The sequence below is a fragment of the Ceratotherium simum genome, chromosome 1 (assembly GCF_057802395.1).
Source record: "Ceratotherium simum simum isolate JZ-2026a chromosome 1, ASM5780239v1, whole genome shotgun sequence".
NCBI lineage: Eukaryota > Metazoa > Chordata > Mammalia > Perissodactyla > Rhinocerotidae > Ceratotherium > Ceratotherium simum.
In genome coordinates, this window is record NC_141900.1 from 35,397,188 (window position 1) to 35,421,887 (window position 24,700).

General features: G+C 37.5%; 1 protein-coding gene across 5 annotated transcripts in view; it reads left to right on the plus strand.

The window, feature by feature from the left end:
* The first annotated feature begins 333 nt into the window (after positions 1-333).
* Positions 334-24,700, plus strand: part of CFAP69 (cilia and flagella associated protein 69) — a 51,550-nt gene continuing 27,183 nt past the window's right edge. Inside the window, exons 1-12 of one of the 5 annotated variants that reach the window (XM_087417120.1) lie at positions 593-662; positions 1,678-1,802; positions 6,405-6,464; positions 8,061-8,126; positions 10,897-11,006; positions 13,761-13,837; positions 16,760-16,858; positions 19,001-19,150; positions 19,251-19,428; positions 21,207-21,330; positions 24,032-24,080; positions 24,178-24,299. In XM_087417120.1, coding sequence (XP_087273246.1) covers positions 6,420-6,464; positions 8,061-8,126; positions 10,897-11,006; positions 13,761-13,837; positions 16,760-16,858; positions 19,001-19,150; positions 19,251-19,428; positions 21,207-21,330; positions 24,032-24,080; positions 24,178-24,299 — 1,020 coding nt within the window. In that variant the 5' untranslated portion in view covers positions 593-662; positions 1,678-1,802; positions 6,405-6,419. Of the gene's footprint in view, positions 663-1,677; positions 1,803-6,404; positions 6,465-8,060; positions 8,146-8,170; positions 8,611-8,731; positions 8,779-10,896; positions 11,007-13,760; positions 13,838-16,759; positions 16,859-19,000; positions 19,151-19,250; positions 19,429-21,206; positions 21,331-24,031; positions 24,081-24,177; positions 24,300-24,700 lie in introns of those variants that run through there. The other 4 variants (XM_004431326.3, XM_087417258.1, XM_087417306.1 and 1 more) reach the window with 4 other exon arrangements.

The following is a 24,700-nucleotide window of genomic DNA, read 5'->3' on the forward strand; positions in this document are numbered from 1 at the left end:
TTCTCTGAGATAAACTGCTCCGCTTCCAACACTATCCGTCCATCATCCATCCCCTCGTACCTCCACCCACTCATGCCTGTTTTAAGAAGGCCCAGCACAAACTACCAGGACTGAGACACATACGGCGCCAACGTAGCACTCCACTGCTACGAACCGAGTTCTTCTCCAGCCTCCCTCTGGCGAGCAAGCAAAGCCACCCACTTTGAGCGCGGAGGTGGAGATTAGGTTTGGGGTAGTTTGGCTTCCCGGGCTTCCGTAGGAGCCCGCACTTCTGTGGCCTCTGGCCCCGCCCCTAGCAACGCGCTGGCTTGTGTTAACAACCGGCCGGCAGGCAGGCGCCAAGGTCCGCGGGTGGGCTGTGGCGGCGAGATGAGGGTGGCGTCGTGGTGGCCGAGGCTACGGCCGGACCCCCGGGGCCTTTCGCGATTCTAGCGGCTCTCAGGCGGCCTTCACTTCTCGGTGGGGGGCCTCTTTGGGTCCCGCGGCTGTGGGCACAGTGTAGGACTGGAGGACCTCCCATCCCTCACTCCGCCGCCGCAGCTATGTCAACAGGGGAGGCCGCAGGCACGACCGAGGCCCAGGAACCAGGCAGCAGGATCAAATCCAGCAGCCCTCGCGTAATCCCGGTGGTCGGAGTGGTGACTGAGGACGAGGAGGCGCAAGTATGGGCCGCCTTCTGTGCTTTGGGGAGGGGGGAGGAGGCCTGGGGGCAGCAAGGGCGGAAATGGGGGCCCGAGTGGAAACGAGGGGAACCCACGGGACCGAGGTTCCAAGCGCAAAGCTCATCCCCCCGAGAACTGCGCCGCGTGGGAGGGGGATTGGCTGTCGTCATCCAGCCTGTCTGGAGACTCACGCCACGTGGTCCTCCCGGATCGTCCACTAAACTGAGTAGATGAGGCTTTGCTGCTCCTCTTCGAAAACGCGGACCACGACCGGCCTGGGAGGGAAGGAATTCTTAGGGAAAACATGTGTGTGATGACTACTTTGCGCTGAGCTTTTGTATGTAGATCCCCGTTATCAAGTGATGTTTTTTATGTAGGCGTAAATTCTCCCATGTTTAAATTTGCTGCTAAACTCTGCACCCAGAGGGAAGAAAAACGTTGAAATTAGAAATTAAGCATCGTTTGTATATGAAATTGGAAGCTGGTTTATGGGGTGGGTGGGAAAGAATTGGGAGAGAATGGAATTGGTTTATTTTATTGTCCTTTATTTTGGTTTACTTTTGTCATGAATACAAAGTTAATTCTTTCAAGTCAATCTGTTGAGAAATTTCAGTTCGGAACCCTCACTTGGATCTCCTTTCGTGGCAGGGGGTTTTAGAAACTCCAAGTCAGTTGTTTCATACTAGGCTTCCATCGCTCCTCTCCAGAGAGCCATGATCGTGCCCCAAAACGTGAATTCTCAGCTCTGCCTCCTCACACTAATGGTGTGGGGCCACTGTGGGAATTCCTCTTGAGGCTTCGCAAGTCTCAGGCTGCGTCAGGAGTCCTGTCTCCTGCGTCCACATCCTGGAGCCTTGGAGAGGTTCTTGGGAGTGACCAGTTGACTGGAGACCTCTTCTGCGGTGGGAATAGGGTTGAGCTCTCTGAGGACAGTCAGACATTTACACAGTAACCAGCAGAGCAACAGCACTTGTGCATGAGGAGGAGCAGGTGTTAGGGGAATTTACCTAATCAGTTTTGTGGAAGTGTTCCAACCCAGGCTGGGAGAAGAACTCTGAGGAACAGCAGCTCTCCACTCCCAAGGCTGCCAGCGCTCTCAACACTACCGCTCTTCTCCCAGCCACCGGGCAAAACTGAGAAGTAGGTGAATTTGGTATCTCATGGCTCTGGTTCTTCCTTTAGTTCATGTAAAAAAAAGGGAGGGGGGGGCAGGGTTAAATATGAATCAGGCAAGCATGGGTTAAAAAGAAAAAGAAAAAAGGGAGAACGCTTTTAACAGTTCATTGCCAAAATAGTCCACAACATATCAAGTAAAGCAAAACAATAATTACAGTTTATATATGTATGTATTTTCTCTTTTCCCTTTCTTTCTTTTCTTTCATTACTACCTCTCCTTCCAGGGCCTAGAATTCTCTTCCAGTTTGTATTAATTAAATAACTACTTCTAGGAGTGTTAACATTTTTTGAAGTACTGAAGAAAAAAGGCAGTTTCTACCAAATGAAATGAAATAGAATAGCAACTTTTTAGAGCTGGGAGAAATCTTAGTGATTGGTGAGCCTTCTTGTTTTGTTTGTCTTTACTCTTACAAATGAGGACCCTAAGGCCATAAAAAGTTGACTTACAGTTACTCAGTTTCTTTACTCACAGAGTGGGGACTGGTGCTCTTTGCTATAATTAAAGTGACAACCTTTTAGACCTCTATCTTAGGCCAGTAGATGAGAGACCCTTAGAACTCTAAATGTTTCCAATCCTTTCAAACTAGTCCATATTTGCAACCTCCTCCTCTGCCTACACTTGAGAGACAGTATATCCTAATGGCTATCAGTGAGAGTGTGGAGTCGACCTCAGTTCATTAAGCCAGCTCCATCATATGCTTGAAATCCCCAAGTACATTGTGTTGTCTTTATTTACTTCCTATTTATTTTAATGTTGTTCGTATCGTTCTAAAGAATGCGCAAGCCCTCTAGAGCAGTGCTTCTCAACTTTGATGTGCTTTTGGAGTACCTGGGGATCTTATTAAAATGCAGATTCTGCTTCTCTAGGTCTGGGGTGGAGCCCGGGACTCTGCTTTTCCAACAGGTTTCCAGGTGATGCCATTGCTACTGGTTAGAGGACCCCATTTCCCACTCTCAATAGCAGTGCTTAGTGTATTACAGCTGCAGTATGGTAGGAACAGTGCTACAGAGCAACTAACTCCTGGAAAGCTGTAGGAGGTAGTTTCATGTGGATTCAGATTATAAAACAAAATCAACAACAACAACTATAAAATTCCAACCCTCCCCCCACCAGGCCAGATGATGTGGTAAAAAAACAAGGGGCACCAAATGGGGCTTTAAAAGAACTGCTTGCTCTCATTTCCTGTCACCACAATGCCTCAGTTAGTCCTGGATTATTGTCACACCTTTCTAATCAGTCCTTCGGTTCACACTTCTCTTCCCAGTCTGTTTTCCGTAAACATCACTTTATCATCCTTCTTCCCCCTGGGACTCACCCCCTCTTTCTTTCAGGATTCCACTGCAGTTTCTTATTGCTTACTTCATCTAATATAATTACATTGACCAAATCACGTAACATTTCTAGGCCTGTTCTCTCATCTGCCACAGGCTTGTTTTATAGAAAACTGTTCCCCAAACCTAGGTGACTATCACACTCATCTGAGGAGCTTTTTAAAAAACTGTACATAGCTGGGCCCTACCCCAGATCTGCTCAATTGTAATCCCTGGTGTGGAGCCTAGGACTCTTAAGACGCTCCCTCAACTGATCTTTAGCCTCAGAATCATTGAACTAGATGATGTCCAAGGTCTCTGCCATCCCTAAATGGTCTCAGCTCCACTTCTCTGTCCTGTTTTCAAGGTTTTCTAATGCATAATCTGTACTTTATCCGTACCATCTGCTCTGCTTAGTGTTGCCTCCATGAGGGCAGAAACCTTATCTGTTGTTTTTCTGTAGCGTCCCCCCAGTAGCACCCAGCATAATACCTGGTACACAGGAGGTAATGTTATATATTTATTGAATGAGTGCCTTCCCCTCTTTTCTGAATTTAAATCTTACTCTACCTTCAGATCTTACCTCTCCAACGTAAGTACTCCCCCAATAGGAGACACTTCCCCTTCATTTTCACTCTCACAGATCTTCTCATGAATGGGTATAGTCCTAGGCTGAGTCACACCATTTCTCACCTAATTATCACTTGTTTTATGTTGGTCACTGTTACTTGTCTAAGTCTTGTCTCTTCCACTAGAATATGGATTCCTTAACTCTAGGAGATATATCTTAATACTTATGTGTCCTTCCCCTCCTCTACTCTGAGCTCAGAGTGTTACCAAACCCGAAGTGGGTTCGCTCACCCATTGCACAGCAAGCCAATCTCTGATACTGGGTGTAGTGGAAGAAAGTAGGAATTTTATTGCAAAGCACTGAGCAAGGAGAACAGGCAGCTAAGGAGTAATCCCGAACTCCCCAAAAAGCTACAAGCAAGGGTTTTAATTGGGAGTTTTAGGGGAAGGGGGAGCATGTGGCCTTGGAGGCTGAAGTTTTAAGAGTCCTCTGCACAGACGTGACTTTCATATTTCTTCATGGGTTGCACGTGCAAATTCGGGGGGGGTTCTATGTGTTGCATGCGGTGGACTTTGAGTCTGTGACGTCTAAAGCTTACAGTCGGTCATTTTAGCTTCTGAATGCTCCTGCGCGATGCTTAGTCAGGTGGGGGCCTGTCAGCAAGCTACTCTCTTCTCAGTGGTCCTCCTGCTATTCTGCAAAGCAAGCTCAGAAACTTTGGTTACTTTGTTTCCCATGTTAACCTTGTGGGTACAAGGCATGGTTTCACTCGAATACAGGAAAATTTTAACTCCTTGGTCCTTGGTTTCAAGAGTAGAAATTGGGGCCGGCCTGGTGGTGTAGTGGTTAAGTTTGTGCGCTCCACTTCAGCGGCCCGGGGTTCACAGGTTCGGATCCCTGGCGCAGACCTACACACCACTCCTCAAAGCCAGCTGTGGCGGCGTCCCACATACAAAATAGAGAAAGATTGGCAGAGATGTTAGCTCAGAGCTACTCTTCCTCAAGCAGAAAAGAGGAGAATTGGCGACAGGTGTTAGCTCAGGGCCAATCTTCCTCACACACAAAAAAACAGAGCAGAAATTTAGGTCCTTATACCTAGCTTACAAAGACATCTGTTTTTCAGCCATGCTGGCCTCCTGGCTTCTCCTCAACCATGCCAGGTGTACCCCTGCCCAGGGCCTTTCCCATTGTGTGAAAGTTTTCCGCTTGATATCCGTAGCGTGTTCCTTTACCTCCTTCAAGACTTTGCTGCAATGTTACCCTCTCTGTGAGTCTTTTGCTAACCACTAGTTGAGCATCCTAGCACTTCCTACTCCCTTTTCTCTAGAGCATTATCATCTTGTAGTATGCTATATTCCTTATGGATTTTATCTCCTCCAAGGCATACTAATTCTTCATGAAAACAGGAGATTTTGTGTGTTTTATTCAATACCATAACTTGGGCACCTAAAACAATGCCTGACACAGTGTGGGTACCCTGTAAATATTTGTAGAATAAATATATAATTGTGATTAGTTCACTTGCATAGGTATCATGGTCGAGCTTCCTTGCCCAAATTTGCTCTGCCTCTGAGAGCCTCTGAGAACCTCCACAATCTAGTTGATATCATATCCTGCCATTGTCTGTAATACTGCCATGGACTGTGTCCTTAAAATTGCCTACCCCTGTTTTGGAGTAATTACTAGAAATAAGCTCTGTGGTCAATTGAGGAGTCAGGCAGAGAACTAAGGTGCAAAGAACCAGCATTCCTGCATCAGACAGACCAACTAGCCCATTTACTAGCTATGTGACCTTAATAAGTTAGGTCTCGGGGCCCAGTGTCATCAACAGGGATAATAATGCTACCTTTATATGGTAGACTTGAGGATTAATTAGATATAAAGTGCCAGACACATAAAAGGACCACAATAAATGTTAGTTCCTTTCCCTATAACTAAGTATCAAATAAGCAGGATTTCTCCCCTCTGAAATGTCCCTTGGTAAGGTGGGAAAATAAGTTCATCCTATAACTTGAAGTAAGTGGAGGTCTAATTTTCTTCAAAGCAGTTTATTAAATTTTTTTATCTTAAAAGGTTTTGTTAAATGTTTTTATAATTTCTGCATAAACATCCTATGATGATAATAACAGCAATTATTTGATATTTACATGTGTATGTTCTCTTTTGCTCTATAGCTCTGCTTGTGTGATCTCATTTACCCAAACTCTTCCAATTATTATGTTAAGCCTATGATTTAGAAATCTTTGCCCCTAATTTAACTTATCTCCACCCTCAACACAAGCCTCTTCCTCCAGCATTCTCTGTCTCAGCAAATGGTGCCACTATGTGTATAATTCCTCAGGCTGAGGAGTCATCCTCACCTTGTTCCTCTTTTTCCCAGCCAATCAAATCACTCATTAGTTCCTGCTGATTCTACCTGCTTGATGTTTTTCATTCCATTCACTGTTGTCTATCTCAGTTGCCACTACCTTAGTCAAAGTCTGAAGTTACAGAATTGGTTTTTTTTTTTACTCCAAAATTTATTTACTCCTGTAAGTTCTCATCTGCTCTTCATTCTCCCCTCACTATCTTTTTGTCATAAGATATTTTTAAGTTCCAAGAAATAATATCATATAAAAATAGTGTATTTGATGTGATTTCTTGATTCTCATGATATAGAATACTAAGAGTTGTATGTTTTTTAGTGTACTTTCAAGCTTATGGACCTAAATCTTGTCATCAAACTGCTTGAAGAGACTGATAAAGTAAGTAAGCTTTGAAAGAAAATTTCTCTGCTATATCACTTATAACCTATTATTTCCCTGAAATTTGGGGTAACATGTGTTAGCCCAAATTAAGTCTCATTTCTCTCCTTTCATTGAAAACATTTCAAATAGTATATGTCTTATATTTGATGACTGTTTAAATTTGGTATGAATATATTTAACCTCATAGGGAGTTTGGAAGAGAAGAATAGATTTGGCTTTGTGGGATGGACAAATCCGTGGTGGATATAAACAGAAGGAATCCTAAGAGAAGAGAAAGAGTCATCTAGCCTCTGTTAATTGCTTGTTACCACATAGGATGTGGGGAGCAAGGGTAGAAAAAGTGTATCATGATGTACTACTTAAAATTTTCTGATATGAAATCAAGATATATATACACATTCATACATTCTCATAAGTAATTTATTTTGAGAGACATCTTATACAGAAAGTAATGAAAATAAAATTATTTCAGACACAAAACTCAAAATTGAGAGTTTAAGCATTGGGAAAAAGGATAATAAATGCATATGTACGCATGCCCACACACCACACTCTCTTAATGTTATCCAAGAATTGCCTGAATGTCTAAAAGCCCACACACACTGTAGAAGTATGTAGAATGAAGAAGAGTGTTTATTTTTAGTAAAGGGAAAATGGGTTGACCGTGGTAAAGCAATCAAAACAAACCAATGTCCTGTGATTAGTAAGCACAAAAATTTAGTCATTGTTTTAACACTTTTTTTAGTCTCTACGTTTTTACATAGAACAAAGAAAAAAACACAATAAAAATAAGGTCTCTATAAGAATAATTTATCTTTTGCTGGCTGTGTTTGTTGTGAAAGTTATTTTTTAATTGTGACTGTATCTGCATTTTTAAAAAAAGAGAACCCAACTACATAGAGCTCCTACTAGCTGGTAAATAAGTGTAGCCAAAAAAAAAAAAGTATAGAAAATGCCACAGTTTATCATGAACCATTTAAGAAGATGAAAAGAACAGAAGTGATTCAGTCATGAAAACACATCACTGTATGGAGTTCTGTTTTAATTGGCTGAAGATAGTTGGTTTGTACCAGTGTACTGTGCATATATTTAGAGCTTAAAAATACAATTTCTGGAGTCAGATTGCCAAATTTGACTCCTAACACCACCACTCATTAGCTGTGTGATTTTGGACAAATTATATAGTGTTTTGGCTTGAGTTTCCTATTCTGAAAAAGAGGGATAATAATAGTACCTTCCTAACAAGGTTGTTTTGAAGATTCATGAAATAATATGCATATATAGTACCTAAACGGTACATGGCATACAAAAATGCTCAACATATTTCAAGTATTGTTAATATTATTTCTGGAAACAGTAACTGCTTTTATATTAACCTAGTTTTGATTCTTAATTTCCTAATCAAATTTAAATAGTAGTTTATTTTTATCTTCACTGTTTTAGGAAACATTTTATAATACTTATTATAATATGGTAATTTAAGAATTACTTGATAATCTTAATGTCTCTACTTTCTTTTTATATTAAAGAAAATTTTAAAAATCTCGACAGATTTAATAGCACAAAAGAACTAAAATAGATCATTTGTTTTAGGATGATTTAGAAGAAAAACAAATTAACTCTGTCAAGAAGCTTGTGCAGTGTTATCAGAATGGACTTGTATCCTTTACATGTATATGTATGTTTGTTTCATTTATACTAAAATGGGAGAATTTTTATTAGAAAATGTATTAGTTTCCTATTGCTGCTGTAACAAATTACTACAAACTTAGTGCCTTAAAACAATATACATTTTTTGTCTTACAGTGGAGGTCAGAAGTCTAAAGTCAATTTCACTGGGCTAAAGGCAAGGTTTGGGCAGGGGTGGTTCCTTCTGAAGGCTCTAGGGGAGAATCTGTTTCCTTGCCTTTCTCAGCCTCTAGAGGCAGCCTGCATTCCTTGGCTCATGGCCACTTCCTTGACGTAGCATCACTCTCACCTCTGCTTCTGTCGTCACATTTCCTTCTCTGATCCTCTCCTTCCTCTCTCTTTCCCTTTTAAGGGCCCTGTGATTACACTGAGTCTGTCTGGATAATCTAGGATAACTGTCCAATCTCAAGAGTTTTAACTTAATCACATCTGAAAAGTCCCTTTGCTATGTAAGGTAACATATTTACAAATTCCGGGGATTAGGATGTGGACATCTTTGGGCAGGCCATTGTTCTGTCTACCAGAAAATATCTAACATTTTGTTTTTTTATAAAATTATATTTTTTGTTTATCAGAGATTATAAAATTGAAGAAACAGTATAATGCAATTCACTCTGTGCAGGTAATGTCATTTTCTATAGACTCAGAGAGACAGTAGATGTAGTTAGGAGGGCCAAGTCAAAGTCTCGTTTCTACCAATGTACTTGAGTATTTGCACTGTTGATAAGCTTTTTAACTTCTCCACCCTTATAAAATAGGGATAACAGCACCTCATGAGGTTGTTAGGGAGACTAGATGAGATAATGTACATGCAAGTATGTGATAATCTGCAAAATATTATATAAATATAAGATATTGTCCGCACTGAATATATCACCCTGATCAGAATATATGGAAACCAGTGTGTCTCAAAACTATCCATGCTTAAGAACCAGTTTGTTGTTGGGTTGTTGTTATTGTTTTTTTAACCTTTGCATATATATGCTATTGTAAAATGCAATAAAACTGTCACAGGAAACTGTCACTTTCTGTTAGTCATCTTGCCATACACAGACTAGTAACATACAATTCCAGAACTGGCAGTTGTGCATAGACCACACTTTCAGCAGTATTGATCTAAACTCTCTCCAACAGTTGTTCAGCCTGGTCTAAAGATGATATCATCTCTAGTATTAGCTTGTTCCAGTATTTCAAAACGTCTTAGGTCTCCCATTCAGGGAAATGTGTCTTATAATTTTATCTAACTCTTTTCTTACCTTATTTTAGCCTTGTTTTATATGGATTTGTTGGGTCAGTCAGTCACCTGAGGCTTGTGGATATCAAGCACTATTTACTGGTAGCCAAGAAAGTCTACTAGTAGCAAGTGATTCTTTTCCTATGTCAACCTGATACCTCAACACCTCCATCATTTTTTCTTCTTCAGGTTGGAGAGTTGGTGGCAAATGGCTCTATTTCTGAATGCCTTTAGTAGGCTGGCGGCTATAGAGGTTATAAAACGTAAAGCAAAGATAAGTTAAAGTATCATGGTCACTTCTCTAGGAAGTTAACAGAAGTTTGTACTTCTAATATATCTAGCTTACCTATCTTTTCATAAGAAGCTCCTAGAAAAAGACTAGAAGTGATCAGATTCAACCAAGAAGTGCAAGTCACAACTACCATGTTCCCTTAGCTGTAAAACAAAATCTGAAATTTGTTTATGTACCAATTTGGTTTTTTTAAATAGGTAAAATAAAAGGTGCTTTTACCTGAAGATCTAGAGAGGGTACATTTTGCCTTCATAACAGTTTTAAATGAAATAAAGTCTCAACCAATTTAAAACTTAAAAACAAGAAAATGCATCTGAGTAATGTTAATAAAGTAATTCAGAAAAGTAGGGTAGGTTTGGGTTGCTTATTACGAAGCAATGTACTTTTTCTGGGAGGGTGGGGGAGATGAAGGATATAGTTGAGCCATTAAGTTAATTTTTTTTTTCCCCTGAGGAAGAGTCTCCATGAGCTAACAACATTTTTCCCCTGAGGAAGAGTCTCCATGAGCTAACAACTGTTGCCAATCTTCCTCTATTTTGTATATGAGCAGCCACCGTAGCATGGCCACTGACAAGTGGTGTAGGGCCACGCATGGGAACCGAACCTGGGCCACTGAAATGGAGCGCACCAAACTTAACCACTAGGCCACCAGGGCTGGCCCTTAGTTTTTTTCAATGTGATATTGCTCATTCCCAATAATAAGTTATTGATCCACTGAATCTGTGGTGTAGTAGTTGGTAATCAGATTCTAAAGGTGTGAGGAGAGGAGAAAAAAATATTTTGAGTAAGAGATTACTAAGACAAAAATCAAATAATATTCCTAAAAAAATGTGGTTCTAAGTTTTCTTCTTTAGACTTCAAAATTAGTATAGTTAAAACAGTGTTGACCGCATTTAACAAAATAGATAGAATTCTATAGACTTTCTTGACAGAAGTGCTGTAAAGAATGTGTTAATAAAATATTAATCTTAGGGCTGGCCTGGTGGCATAGTGGTTAAGTTCATGCACTCCGCTTCAGCAGCCCGGGGTTCACGGGTTCCGATCTTGGACGCAGACCTACACACCGCTCATCGAGCCATGCCGTGGCAGCATCCCATATACAAAATAGGGGAAGATTGACATGGATATTAGCTCAGGGGCAATTTTCCTCACAAAAATAAATAAATAAATAAAATATTAATCTTAATTTTATTTCTTAACTAAAAATATTAAAGCCCCTAAGAGATTTAGCACAGATATTTAAAATTCTGAATTTGTGTGCAGGAAAAATTGAAAACCAGCCTCGTTTTATAGAATCTGCATATAATATCCTAAAATTATGTGGGTAAGTTATTTTTTTTAACTTTATTTTACATTAGCATGCAGTATTTTATTATGTTTTGTTTTGTGTTACAAAGATATTATGCATTATGGTGTAGCAAAGTGATAACAAAACTCAGAAAACTTTACTTGATCACTTGATTCCAGCAGTTGGTATTTCAAAGGTAGTCAGTTTTATTGTGGTCTGAGATTGCTGCTACAAGAGATTAGACTGTAAATATATTTAAATGTTTTCTCATAATAAGTTGCTCTCAAGTGAATGATAAATGTGAGATGAAACCAAGAAATCATAATATTTTAAGAGAATTCTTGAGAAAATTTATGGACGATACTTAATAGTTTCAGTCTAGTTTTTTTCTCTCTCTTTAGAAAATTTGACTCTCAAAGATATATTAGGTTCTATGTCATATTTTATTTTCCAAATTTGAATGAAGAATAAAATGTCACCAATTATTTTTGGTATGTATTTTCAGAAATGTAAATTAGAGGTCAGAACTATAAAATTGGTGTGTACCATCCTCTGTACTATTGTTTCTCCAGTCATTTTGGGGAACTGGGAATATCTTCTGCTTCCTTGCTGCCACATAGTGGCTAATCAGGATATATATTAAAATATCTGTTTTTAGTTTTTAATATAACATAGTAGAGGAGACTTCTTAAAGTAGGAATAAACATTTCCGACAATTTAACCTTCTAAACCTTTCTACCAATTAAACTTTTAAATAGTGTGTTTCTTTTAACGTACATAATAAGATTAGTAAGACTATGTATACATGGTATGTTTTAACTCTCACTTTTAGATTTAGCAGCAATAATAATTAATGTTTTATAATACATTTAATTTTTTGATATCTGAACAAAATAGTCAAAAATAATTTATTGAATATCTTTACCATGCCTTTTTAATACAGACATGAAAAATAAAGAAATAAATTGTTGCTCTGATGCTTTCAAGGAACTTTAATATACTAATTAGAAGTTATTATTAGATAGATGTGATATTACATTACATAGAACACTTTTAAGTTTTGAGGCTGTGCAAGTCCTAGAACACCTTGTTCATAAGCATTTCTTTCAACATCAGTGCTCCTACAGAGCTCCACCAAGAGCTGGTTCTCTATGAGAGCTGTGACTGAACGTTTCATTGTATAATATGACAAATCTTTTGAATTATACTCCTCACTTTCCCTCATATTTTATAATTATTCACATTATTTAATTCTTTTCTACTTTCCTAATTTCTGCTTTTGTCCTGCATTTCTCCACACCTCCCCCTCACTTGATTCCCTTTTCAAGACATTTTTGGGAGATAAAAACATTGAAAATAAAATCAAGCCTTTCTCTTTTGGCCTTTAAGTGTAGTATGTTTTTCTCATTGCATGAGAAGTATAATGCTTATTTTTTTTTTTTGTGAGGAAGATCGGCCCTGAGCTAACATCTGCCAATCCTCCTCTTTTTTTGCTGAGGAAGACTGGTCCTGGGCTAACATCCATGCCCATCTTCCTCTACTTTATATGAGACACCGCCACAGCATGGCTTGACAAGCAGTGTGTCCCTGCGCACCCAGGATCCGAACCGGCGAACCCCCGGCCGCCGCAGTGGAGCGCACACACTTAACCGCTTGCACCACCGGGCCAGCCCAATATAATGCTTATTTTTTCCATAAACTTTTTGGTGGAAAACTCTTCTGATGATTTACCTTTAGGTTGTTTCCTTTGGTAGAAAAGGAAAAAGTTTGAGGACAAGCAGTAGTTTTAGAGTTCTTCACTTTAGAGATGCAACAATGAGCTGCATAACAAGTAATAAGTTATTTGTTTCAAATGAAAAATTCTAACAAACACTAGAAGTAAACCTTTTCATAGCCTACCCTTGATATATCTTTCAATTCCTATTGACTTATATATACACTACATCCACTTGCAATAGTTCTAACTGCCATTTTTCAACCAGTTGGTTAATTTTTCTTGAAAAACATGAATTAACAGTCCTATATATAGCACAGGAAGTTCAAATTTTGAACTCATGAAATGCCAAAATAGTTTATATTTTGCATTTAAGAAATTACTTTCTCTCTCCTTTGACATTTAGACTAATGATCCTGGTTCAAGTGCCCTATCTTTTATGATTTGTAAATAAATTATTTTCAAATAACTTTGCTTATAGTAGCTGTGAAATACGACTCCAATATAATTAATATTTGTTAGCTTGAATTCATTGGTGTCTCAAAAAGTATATCTGTTATTTTGTGGATGGTAACTGATCCAGTTAATAAGGAGAAGGTGACTGACCTTTAAGAACAAACAGGCCATTGATCTATTAACTGAAATTTCAAAAACTTCAGAAAAAGCTCTTAAACAGCTTTTAAGTTATAGGTAAGCCTAGATCTCTGATTTTTATCAGATTATCCGATGTCTTCCTAATTTTGATAGAAGTACAGCTATGATCCATTATTATTTTGCCCTCAGAGAGAAAAAGGATTCTTAAGTTTCTTTATTTATTCAGTGTTGCAAGATGGCTTTCTTAACTCTTGCCTTTTATGTCTGTCTCTTCATTTTTATAAACCTATTTTATTTTCTTTTTGGTCAGTTAGTTAGAAACAGAAAATTTTTTTGGATAGTTGTAAATTCCCCAGGGCTGAAAAATAGGATATTATCCTCATTTTATTCTTTGGAAAGGAAATTTTCCCCTACTTTGCAAATGATGCTTCAATTAAGGACTTCATTAAGCATAACTCGTACATTCTTCATTCTTATTGAAGGTTGCCATTTTTGAAAAAGAAAGCATCGGATGAAATAACATATGCTGAAGATACTGCTAATTCAATTGCACTTCTGGGTAAGTTAAGATTTCCTTAGGATAGAGGGGTGTAACATATAACAGGCCCTTCTGCTAAAAAAGAAATATCTCCTTCACTAAGTTTCACTAAGGGTAGTGTTCCAAATCTAGGCTCTTTTCTTGTTTTCTGGTTAGAAATTAATCCTAGTATGCTTGGTGATAATTTTTGTATTGTTTTCCACTCAGGTGTCTCATGGTACCAACAAGATTCTGTGTTCCTTAAGTATAAGGACTGGCAGATACTTCTTTATACTTATTTGTCTTGTTGTTACTTAGTTTGATGAATTGTTTGTTAACTTTTTTGTAAATGAGAAGTGTGTGTCCCTCTCTTTCAGTAATCACAAAAATGTTTTCAACTTTGAACTCTAATAATTGCTAGAATCTAATTAATAGCTAGAATCATTGAGAGCCAAATTGTTGATTAAATAAAATCTAAAACTTTAAGTAAAATCATAAAATGGTGGAACATTAAAAACTTTAGCATAATATGCATAAAGATACAGGTGCCTGTATTTCATATACACAAATATGAAAAAGATATCAGAAAAGAGCAGATGTTTGTATTTGGGTTATTGCTCAATTTTCTAGAGAAAGAAAACAATCATTTCCTAGGAAATGAGATCAGTCAAACACTAGCTTCTTTAATAAGCCCTTGAGACATGACAGCGTGTTCCCAAAATAAATCCTAAATTAAACTTATTAATTTAGGTCTTTGTACAGGAGAAATAAAAGATACACAATTGGCCCAACAAGTAAAAATAAGTATTTACTGAATAGTTATGTTCCCACTGTTATACTCTATACTGAAAGATGTTAGAGACTCAATTGGTATAAATAAAAAGCATTTTAATTTTTAACATAGACACTAACTCTTTTATATCTAAATAAGTTTCATAGTCTTCAATTGTAGATACTTTGGGAGAAATTATTATGGCCTAGAGTAAGTGAAGGTATCAAGGAAATTAGAATAAACATGGGGAGTTAGATAAGATGACCTTAAGGTTAGAAACTAACAGGAAACTTTAATTCTGTGAGTCTCTGTCATCAGTGGAAATTTACAACGGGAAGCCAACCCAAAAGAGGACATGATAGTATTAAACAGATTAATTTAAACAGATTAAAAAGTGTAGGTTTGGTTGATAACATTAAAAAAATGCCTCTGTTGCCCTTATTATTTTTAAATGTTGCCTCCAAGAATATGGGCCGACGTTTGTGTGATAAATACACGGCCCACTTCTTACTGTGTCAGTCTGCTCTATGCTGCATGACTGCCGGTGTCCAGAACACACTGCTGTCGCACTTGAGGGCGATATGAACTCTTAGCTTTAAATGAGCTCCGTTCACTGATTGTTGACTGCAAGTACTGCTGCTCTGTCCCCTTTTTTTTTAATTGCTGGAAACATGAGTTTAAATTAAAATAATTGTATATAGTATAAAGTGTTGAACAAAGGCTATTCATTTTTACTAATAACTTCCAGTTTCTACTATATACTGGTAAATTATATTATTTTATAATATATTTCTAAATTATATTATTTAGAAAAAAATTATATTTTTATTCTAAATGATAGATATTTCTGACTAAGAACAGTATTCTAGAAACATGTGAAAGAAAAATTTGGTACTTTGCCTTGAGATTATAAATCGGGAAACTATGTGAAATGATCTAAATTTACAAGAACTAAAAGGGGGGAGAAGCAGATGAGAAGCCTTAGAATTTCCCATAAACTTGAAATCTTCAGTCAGTTTATTGGAAAAGTTGTTGGTCCTGTTGCCTAAATTTTTTCAAAACATGGTGAGTTTTCAACTTTAAAGGACGGGTCCAAAAAATTAAATTAAGAGAATAATCTTGAAACTGTCTTTTTTTTTTTAAGTGCTGTCTTTTGCAGATTCTCCCAAAGCAAGGATGAGGCTTTCCTATGTGCTCCCTCCTGCTATCCACTTGCGTCCCCACTCACTGACCACCCCTAGAGATGAACATTATACAAGGCCTAGTGCAAAACACTAGTCTTCAAGGAACACCTAATTACCTCTTTCCCTCAGGGAATCCACCCAGATCTGGTTCAGCCCTGAAGCTGATACTCCTGACTTCAGTTGTCCTCAGGCACCTAGAAGGCATGGATCATTTCCAGAATCCCACAGATCATTTTCAGATTCTCTTGAGGATCGTACTTGTAGGACTTCACCAGAGCAAATGCAATACAGTTTGAAGTATAGGCTGAAGCCAATTCAGAATAGTTTAAATAGGACTGAAAAGGAACCCTCCCTGTCATGCAGCCCCCAAGATAACTTGAACATAAAACTATTACCCGTAGGGCAAAGGCTGCCTAGAAACTCACTGCCTTCCAGTCTGTCAGCAAATTGAAGAGCAGAGCTCACTTGGAACTTCTCTGAGCAAAGGATGCATTGATAGAGGCAACAAATTATTGACTGTGTATTTAGGGAGGAAAATGCTAACCCATATCTTGCCAAAATAATAACAGTAACTGACTACATGCCAGACACTGTTCTCAGCCCTTTCCTCATATTAATTCATTTAATCCTCACAACAATCTTTAAGGGAGTAACTATTGTTATACCCATTTTATAGATGAGAAAACTAAGACACAAGTTTACACAGGTAGTAAGTGGGAGAGCCAAGATTTAATCTTGGGCAGTCTAGTTCCAGCATTTATGCTGTTAATCGCTGTTCTTTCCTTCTTGGAAAGGAGAGGCTGAGTTGATTGAGGGGCCAGACGTTATAAGGATAGGTCCAGGGTGTTTCCTGTGTGAGTATGTTTGTGTGTGTATAAAATTACATGATCCAATTTTAATCTCTGATGAGGATATTTTTAATAATCATATTACTAACACTTTATGCTTAAATTTTCAAATAAACTTATGACAGTATTATTAAATAACATTCGTTTATCTTTCTGGCAGGTGACTTAATGAAAATACCAAGTTCTGAATTGAGGATACAAATTTGTAAATGTATTGTTGACTTTTATCATGCAGAACCACCAAAGAAGCATATTACAGGTAAAGTTTTCAATAGTCTTTCAATAATAACTTATGTCTTTATAAAATAGAATATTCTGTCTTATTTCTCTTTGAACTTGGAAAGACATAGTGGGATCCATAAATGCAACACATCAAAAACAAAGCTTTTTTTTGTAGTCTAGAGCTCTTCAGTCATTTTAAACAAAAAATTTTATATATATTTTTTCAACTTTGTATTTACATATTTTTATTCTGATGCTAAATATTTGTGACACAAATTTTAAAGTCATACCCAAATTAGTTTAATTATAATTATTACTATTAGTTAATGTTATTTAATATTGTTGATAATATTATTTATTATTTTTCTAACATTTTATAATTATTCATAATATCTATCCCACGCAGTTAGATGTTAAATTCCTAATGCTAATAATATTCTCCATCATGTTTGGGAGAAAAGTTCTGCATGTTACAGCTAAGAGATCTCAGTATGCAATGATAAAATGAATCACACTGAAATGGGTGCTAGCAAAGCAGAGGGCACTTGCACTGTGGAGGATATAATGTTGTTTAGGACATACTTCCTACCTTCATAGTTTCTGTAATTTATAATCAATCTAGGAAGGGAGAGAAGATATAAGTAATATTTTTTAAAGTTATTTGTTCCTTGAGATAGGTGGAAATAAGACTCTGTGGTAGAAAAGAAAGATTAATTATGACTATGGAAAAATGGGAAGACATCTGAAGTAAAGAAATGAGTAAAGAGATTACTAAATGCCAAATTTGAGCTATTGATGAGATAGACAGGTGGAAGTGTTTAGTAGATAATGTTGGATACTATAAGCAGAGACCAGAAATACGGGTTTGGAATTCATCTAAATACAGATGAAAATTGAAGCCATCAGAATGGTTGAGTTTGCCAGGAGATAAAGCTTATAAACAGCAAGAGACCAAGAATGGCAACATGGAGAGTACGTGTATTGAGATCTGGAAAAAATGATCCAAAGAAATTGGCAGGGAACAGAGGTTCAAAGAGGAGGAAGAAAACCTAAAGACTGCCATGTCTGTGCACCAATGAGTGAAATGTTTGATGAAGGAAAAAGTGGTCTCAGTGTCAAGTACTGTAGAGGATTCTGTAATTGAGAAATCAAAAGGCCAAGTTAATGTGATATCTCTTTGGCAGATCTACTGCCATAAAGCAGTCAGGGCAGATAAAGGACTAAAGAATGAGAGGATTGTGAGAGTAGAGGCAGTAGGAGTGCGGGAGTAGAGGCAATGAATGCAGACATATTTTAAGATCAGATGGTGAAGAAAAGGAAGATGGAGAACAGCTCGGCGGGTAGCAAGATCAAAGAAAGATATTTAGGTTTTTTTGTTGTTTATTTGTTTTTAGGGTAGGGAAAAATGAAGTTTGTAGGTAGAGGAACAAGAAACTAGTAAGTGGAAAATGGGAGGGTGAAATTTCCAAAGAAAGCTTGAGAGGATGGAATTAAGAGCACAAGCTTAAGGTTAACCTCGGCAAGATACAGGCACCCTTCTTTAAGATAGAAAGAAAAGGAGACAAATGATGTATGAGATAAGACAGAGAAGTTAAGGTGCAGAGAAGTGAGGTTGACCTTAATTTGATCAGGCTTAATCTGAAAATTAAGAACCTTAGGCAGTGCTCTCACTAAATGTCACAATTGGTTTCAAGTGATGGGCACGGCTGGACATGTGAGACCACAGCTGAAAAGTCTTCAGTAGAGCAATTGTAAGAGACATAGCTCTAGAGACAGGAATCGCAATTTCGTCATTGTGCAAACATCATAGAGTGCACTTACACAAACCTAGATGGTATAGCCTACTACACCCAGAGGCTATATGGTACTAATCTTATGGGACCACCATCATATATATCGTCTGTCATTGACCAAAACATTGTTATGCGACGCATGACTGTATTTGAAACAGAAACCTTATAAGCTGCAAAGCCTAAAATACTTACTATCTGGCCCTTTATAGGAAAAGTTTGCCAATCCCTGTGGTATACCATTTTAAAATGCCATACATTTTTTTAAAGTTTTTGTTGTTGTTGATGTTGTTTAATGATAAATTATTCATTCCTTTGTCTTAACATAGATGACATAGATGATTACTATGTGAAATAACTGTACATATTTATTAAATAATTGTTGTTAGGTTATCAACAAGCTAGTTCTTCATACAAGATTCAAATGGCTGAAGTTGGAGGATTGGCAAAAAGGATGGTCCAGTCACTGGCCTTGCTGGAAAATCAACTAGTTGAGAAACTTTGGGTACTTAAAGTTCTGCAACATCTCTCAACTTCTGGTTTGTATATTATTAAATTTGAACACGTCAATCTCAGCTATTTTTGTTTCTATCTAACAATGTCAAGACTGTACAACATAATTTTAAAATTTATTTGCAGAGGTTAATTGTACTTTAATGATGAAAGCACAAGCAGCCAGTGGAATCTGTGCTCACCTCAATCACCCGGATCCCTCTGGACAGCTTCTATTTCGTTCCTCAGAAATACTTTGGAACTTATTGGAAAAAACTTCAAAAGAAGAAATCATACAACAGCTTAGTAACTTAGAATGTTTGCTGTAAGTACATGTGGTTAGATAGGAATGTTTTTTAACCTTAAAATGATAGGCAGTGACATAACTAACATCTTTGTTTGAATTTGTGTTCCTTTAGGCTTTTGGTGATGTAATGGCTATGTTTCAGGACATCTTTTTTGTGTCATGGTATAAAGGCATCTGCACAAGAACAAGCCATTTTTTCCTCTGTGCAAGGGTTTTTAAAGTAGCTTGTTAGCAAAACTAAATTATGTCTTTGAATATATTTAAAGTTAGACATGTAAAAGAACCATTTCATTTGTTCATTCCGTAAATCCATTTTTGAGTGCTTACTGTCTTCCAGATACTGCAGTAAGCATCAGCAATAAAATATGAGTAAGCCTTTAAGTTACTTTTATTCATCAAATAATTATTGTCTGCTCTGTGCCAAGTTCAGTACTAAGCCATAGCAATACAATTGAAAACAATACAGACATGGTCTCTGCTTTCATGGAATTTGCATTATGTTAGGAGAGATGGACAAGTAAATAAGCAACTAAAAGAGAGTGTACTAAATGTTATGAAAGAGATTTTCACAAGGTGCATTGTATTCTCCAGAAGAGGGTGAATCATATATATATGGTCTCTTTGCAAGTGACTGAACACCCAACCCGACTGATTTAAAGATTTTATTTATTTATTTCCCCCCGCCAAAGCCCCAGTAGATAGTTGTATGTCACAGCTGCACATCCTTCTAGTTGCTGTATGTGGGACGCGGCCTCAGCATGGCCGGAGAAGCGGTGCGTCGGTGCCCGCCCGGGATCTGAACCCGGGCCGCCAGCAGTGGAGCGCGCGCACTTAACCGCTAAGCCACGGGGCCGGCCCTGATTTAAACCTTATAGGAAATTTATGGGCTCATGTAACCAGAAAGTCAAGGATAAAACTGGTTTTATGTACAGCTGTAGTCAAGGCTTAGTAAATATCAGGACCTGGGCCCTCTTCATCTCTCTGTGCTTTCTTCCACTGTGTTGTCTTTATTCACTAGCTCCACATGGTGAGACCTAAGAAGGCTAGATTCACGTCATGACAACCCCGAATCAAGCAGAAGAGAAGACTTGCTATTCTGCAACCTCAAAGAAAATTCTTCGAATTGAGTCCCCAGTGGCCCTGAGTGGTCTGGGGTTTGCCATATGCCCATTCCAGAGTGAATTGCTAGTGACAGAGAGAAGGAATGCTCTGACTGGCTAAAAGGAAGCTGAAGGCAGCTTCACAAGAGCAAAAGTGGGGAAAGAGTGAATGCCTAAATAAAAATAAGGGTGCTGTTATTATAAGAAGGGAAGGTGGGTCCTAGGAGGCAAAGCGACCAATCCGCATTGTACAGGGAACCTGACCCAGACTTGGAGAGTTAATAAATGCTTCCTAAGGAACCCTAATCTGGTATCTGAATGATAAATACAAATTGGCAACACAGAAGAGTTTTGCATGCAGAGAGCATCCTAGACAGGGGAACAGAAGTGAAAATAGAATCGAGCAAAATCAAAAAACTGAAAGAAATTCTATATGGTAAGAGCAGGAAGTACAGGGTAGAATAGTGAGAGATGAAGCTAACAATGTTTGCAGGGACCATAACATGAAAGGCCTGTTAAGCTTTTCTAATGAGGTATATTCTTATCTGGTATACAGTGAATTAGAGGCAGATTTGGAAATGTAGAAAAGATTAGAAATACTTTGAATAGTATAATATAAAAAGGGAGATTTTGTTGATAGGCAAAAGTAGTATTTCCATAGAAATATAGTTTTAAAGATATGATTTTACTTTCTAGGGCTTTGAAGGAAGTATTTAAAAATTTGTTTATGAGAAGTTTTAGTCATTACGATCGTCAGCTTAGAAACGATATATTAGTGATCACTACCATTATAGCTCAAAATCCTGGAGCACCAATGATTGTAAGTATGAATCAAATTGTACTAACTTTAATTGTGCAAGTGGTGGGTGTTGGGGGAGGGATTCCTACACTATGTTATAATATTTATGTACATTGTTATAATGCCAAGTTATGTTGTAATGTCATGATGGTCCACCAGTATACTTGCACTCTGCCAAGTCTTCTTTGCATCCTTTTGGAAACTTGAGATCCTCCTCATATTTTTTAATTTACTCACATATTTACCATTTATGATGCGTTTCTTTCCTTCCTGGTGATATGAGTTTCTTTCTGATATCATTTCTCTTTTACCTGAAGAACTTCTTTTACCATTTCTTAAGATGCAGATCTGCTGGTTGCTGGCAACAAATTCTCTTAGTTTATTTTATCTGAAAATATCTTTAATTCACCTTAATTCCTAAAGTCTGTGTTCAGAGGATATAGACTTCTAGGTTGAAAGTTGTTCTCTTTTAGCCCTTGAAATACGTTGTTCACTGTCTTCTGGCCTCCATCGTTTCTGATAAGAAGTATTCATTTTTTTCAAATTGTTGTTTCCCTAGGTACAACGTATCATTTTGTTTTCTGGCTGTTTTTCAAGATTTTCACTATCTTTGGTTTTTCGTAGTTTTACTATGGTGTGCCAAGATGTGATTTTTTTGTATTTATCTTGCTTGAGGTTCATAGAGCTTCCTGAATATGTAAATTTAAGTCTTTCACTAAATTTGGAGAATTTGGGGCCTTCAAGTATTTTTTCAAGAAATTCTTCAAGTGTTTTTTCAGCCTCATTCTCTCTCTCCTCTCCTTCTGGAATTCTGATTACGTGCATATTTGACTTTTAAATATTGTCCCACAGGTTTGTGAGGCTCTGTCGCTTTTTCCAATCGTTTTTCTCTCTATTCTTCAGATTGGATAATTTGTATTGGTCTATATATTTAAATTCACTGACTCTTTTTTATGTTCCTATCATTTCCATTCTCCTATTAATCCTATCCAGTACATTTTTATTTCAGATGTTACATTTTTCAGTTTTAGAATTTCCCTTTGGTTCCTGTTGAGAGTTCCTGTCTTTCCATTCATTATGAGCATCTTTACTGTGGATTCTGGTGTACTCCTCTGAAAAGTATTTTTGTCTGTGTTAATAGGCATTTAGTTTGGCTAGACTCATCCCTATGGTAGATGGCAGCTCAAATCTCAGTTCATTTCTTTTAGGCTTACATGGGTTACTTGAGTATTCCCTGCCTTTGCGTGGTTTAGGCATCAGCCAGAGATTTGGGGAGTTCCCTTTCTCTGACTCTCTCCTTTATGGGATTTCTCCCTTCACTTTCCAGTAGCAGTGGCTGCCCTGTGATTGCCTCTGTCCTCTGATTCTTCAAACCACTAAGATTACAGGGTTACCCTGAGTTTTAGCATCCCCACAAGGTGCAGACTAGGGCCTGTCCTGTCTAAAAGCCATTAAAAAAAAGGGAAACTGATGCAGTGCCATTTCTTTCTTCCAAGTCCTGACTCCCCTCCAGTATACGCTTGGTTTTGGTCACAAGATAGTTGTTTTTATGTTTTGTTCAGAGTTTATAATTGTTACCTACAGGAGGGTTTCTTATAGGATCTCCTCAGCCATACCAGAAGCTGAGCTTCTCTATATTTTATAACGTAAAAATCATTGGATGATTGACATTCTAGAGTAGATATCTTTGGCAACAAAATTCACGTATCAGCTACGTACTTTCTAAGTTGTACTTAAAGGAAATTTGGCAGTGAAGGCCTCAACCCCATGTCAGTGGACATCAAGTGATCCCCACATAAGAGAACAGTCATGGAATTCATACTGTACAAATGGGGAAACAATCCTACTTAGCTTCCTAGTCATGGCTGCATTGTGTGAGTGGATCAATATATTTCTCTGGAAGCCCCTGATCAGTCAGTAAGTTCTCATTAGCATCCCTGCGAAGAGTCAGGTAAATTTCATGAATGTGAGTCAAAGGAATAACATGCTCACATTTTAAAGAAACCTTATGGGTCCTAAAGTAGTGGGAATATAAAGTTGCAAACTCAAAAGCCCAAGATTTGCCCCTGTAAATTCTCCCTAGTGTACAAAGTCCAACTAGGGTATCTCTGTCAGGAATGAGTTCACTCATGCTGAAATGTTTGCAGTTCTGGTCATTCTTCAGGGTTTTTCATGTTAAGTAGGAATAGTTTGGTTATCTCTTGACCAAACCTTTGACATAATGAGAGTGGTTGGGAGCAGGGTGGGGAGTGGGGGTGTTTAAGTAGGAATGGTTTGGTTATCTCTTGACCAAACCTTTGACATAATGAGAGTGGTTGGGAGCAGGGTGGGGAGTGGGGGTGTTTAAGAAGAAAAGCTGTTGAAAATATCTGTATTTTCCTCTCTTATTTTGTCACCTGAAAGTATAGATAATGAATTACATAAGTAACTTGTGGTCTTAATACATTTTGGATTCTTACCAAATTTCGAACAGCATCTTGTAAAATATTGATACAATAATGTAAAACATTTCTTAGAACCTACAGAAGTAAGTTTAATATTAAATAAATTACAAGTTAATCTGGCTATGTGCTTTTATTTCTTGCTTTCATCCCTTCCTATTATTATTATTGAATGACAAGGGGAATCTGATAAAGCTATTTAAATATTAGGTAAATATGGGCATCTGTAACTTAATGGCCATCTAATTAATTCATCCTTTTGTTTTGTGTATTTATATTAGGAATGTGGCTTTACCAGGGATTTGATACTATTTGCAACCTTTAGTGAAGGTAAAAACTATGAAACTTTCAACCTGTAGTTATCTTCTTGAGTCTTATACATCATTTTAGCTTTTATTTTACTTTTTCTTTTGTTTTCCCCTCACAGTTAAAAGTCAAAATCCTGTGGTAAAAGGTCTTAAGCTTTCTAATTCTTATGAAGATTTTGAGTTGAAGAAATTGCTATTCAATATAATCGTGATCTTAAGTAAAGATTTTCCTACTGTACAGGTAATGAGTAATCAAAACAAAAATTAAAATGGTCTTTGTAGTATAACTTTTCTAAAGTCATGACTGCAAATCTTTCATTCACCCATATGTCTACCATAGAAAGTAACAAGCTCTTATTGGCCAGAATTTCACCTTTTCAAAATTTCCTTTGCTTATCTGTTAATAAACAGTGCACTTACCTAAATTTAAACCACATAAACCAAAGAAAAGCAGGAGAACCTTAGAGATATATTTATATATTTAGATCTCCTAAATAAGAGAACGTAAAATGAAAGAAGATCCAAATAGGCCCATCCAGCCTAACAGTCTGTCTCTTAATGGTAGTAACCAGGGATGATTTAATGCTGGAGAAAATAGCTAACCTCTGTGCTGCCAGTCTCAAACCTTTATGAACCTGCTTT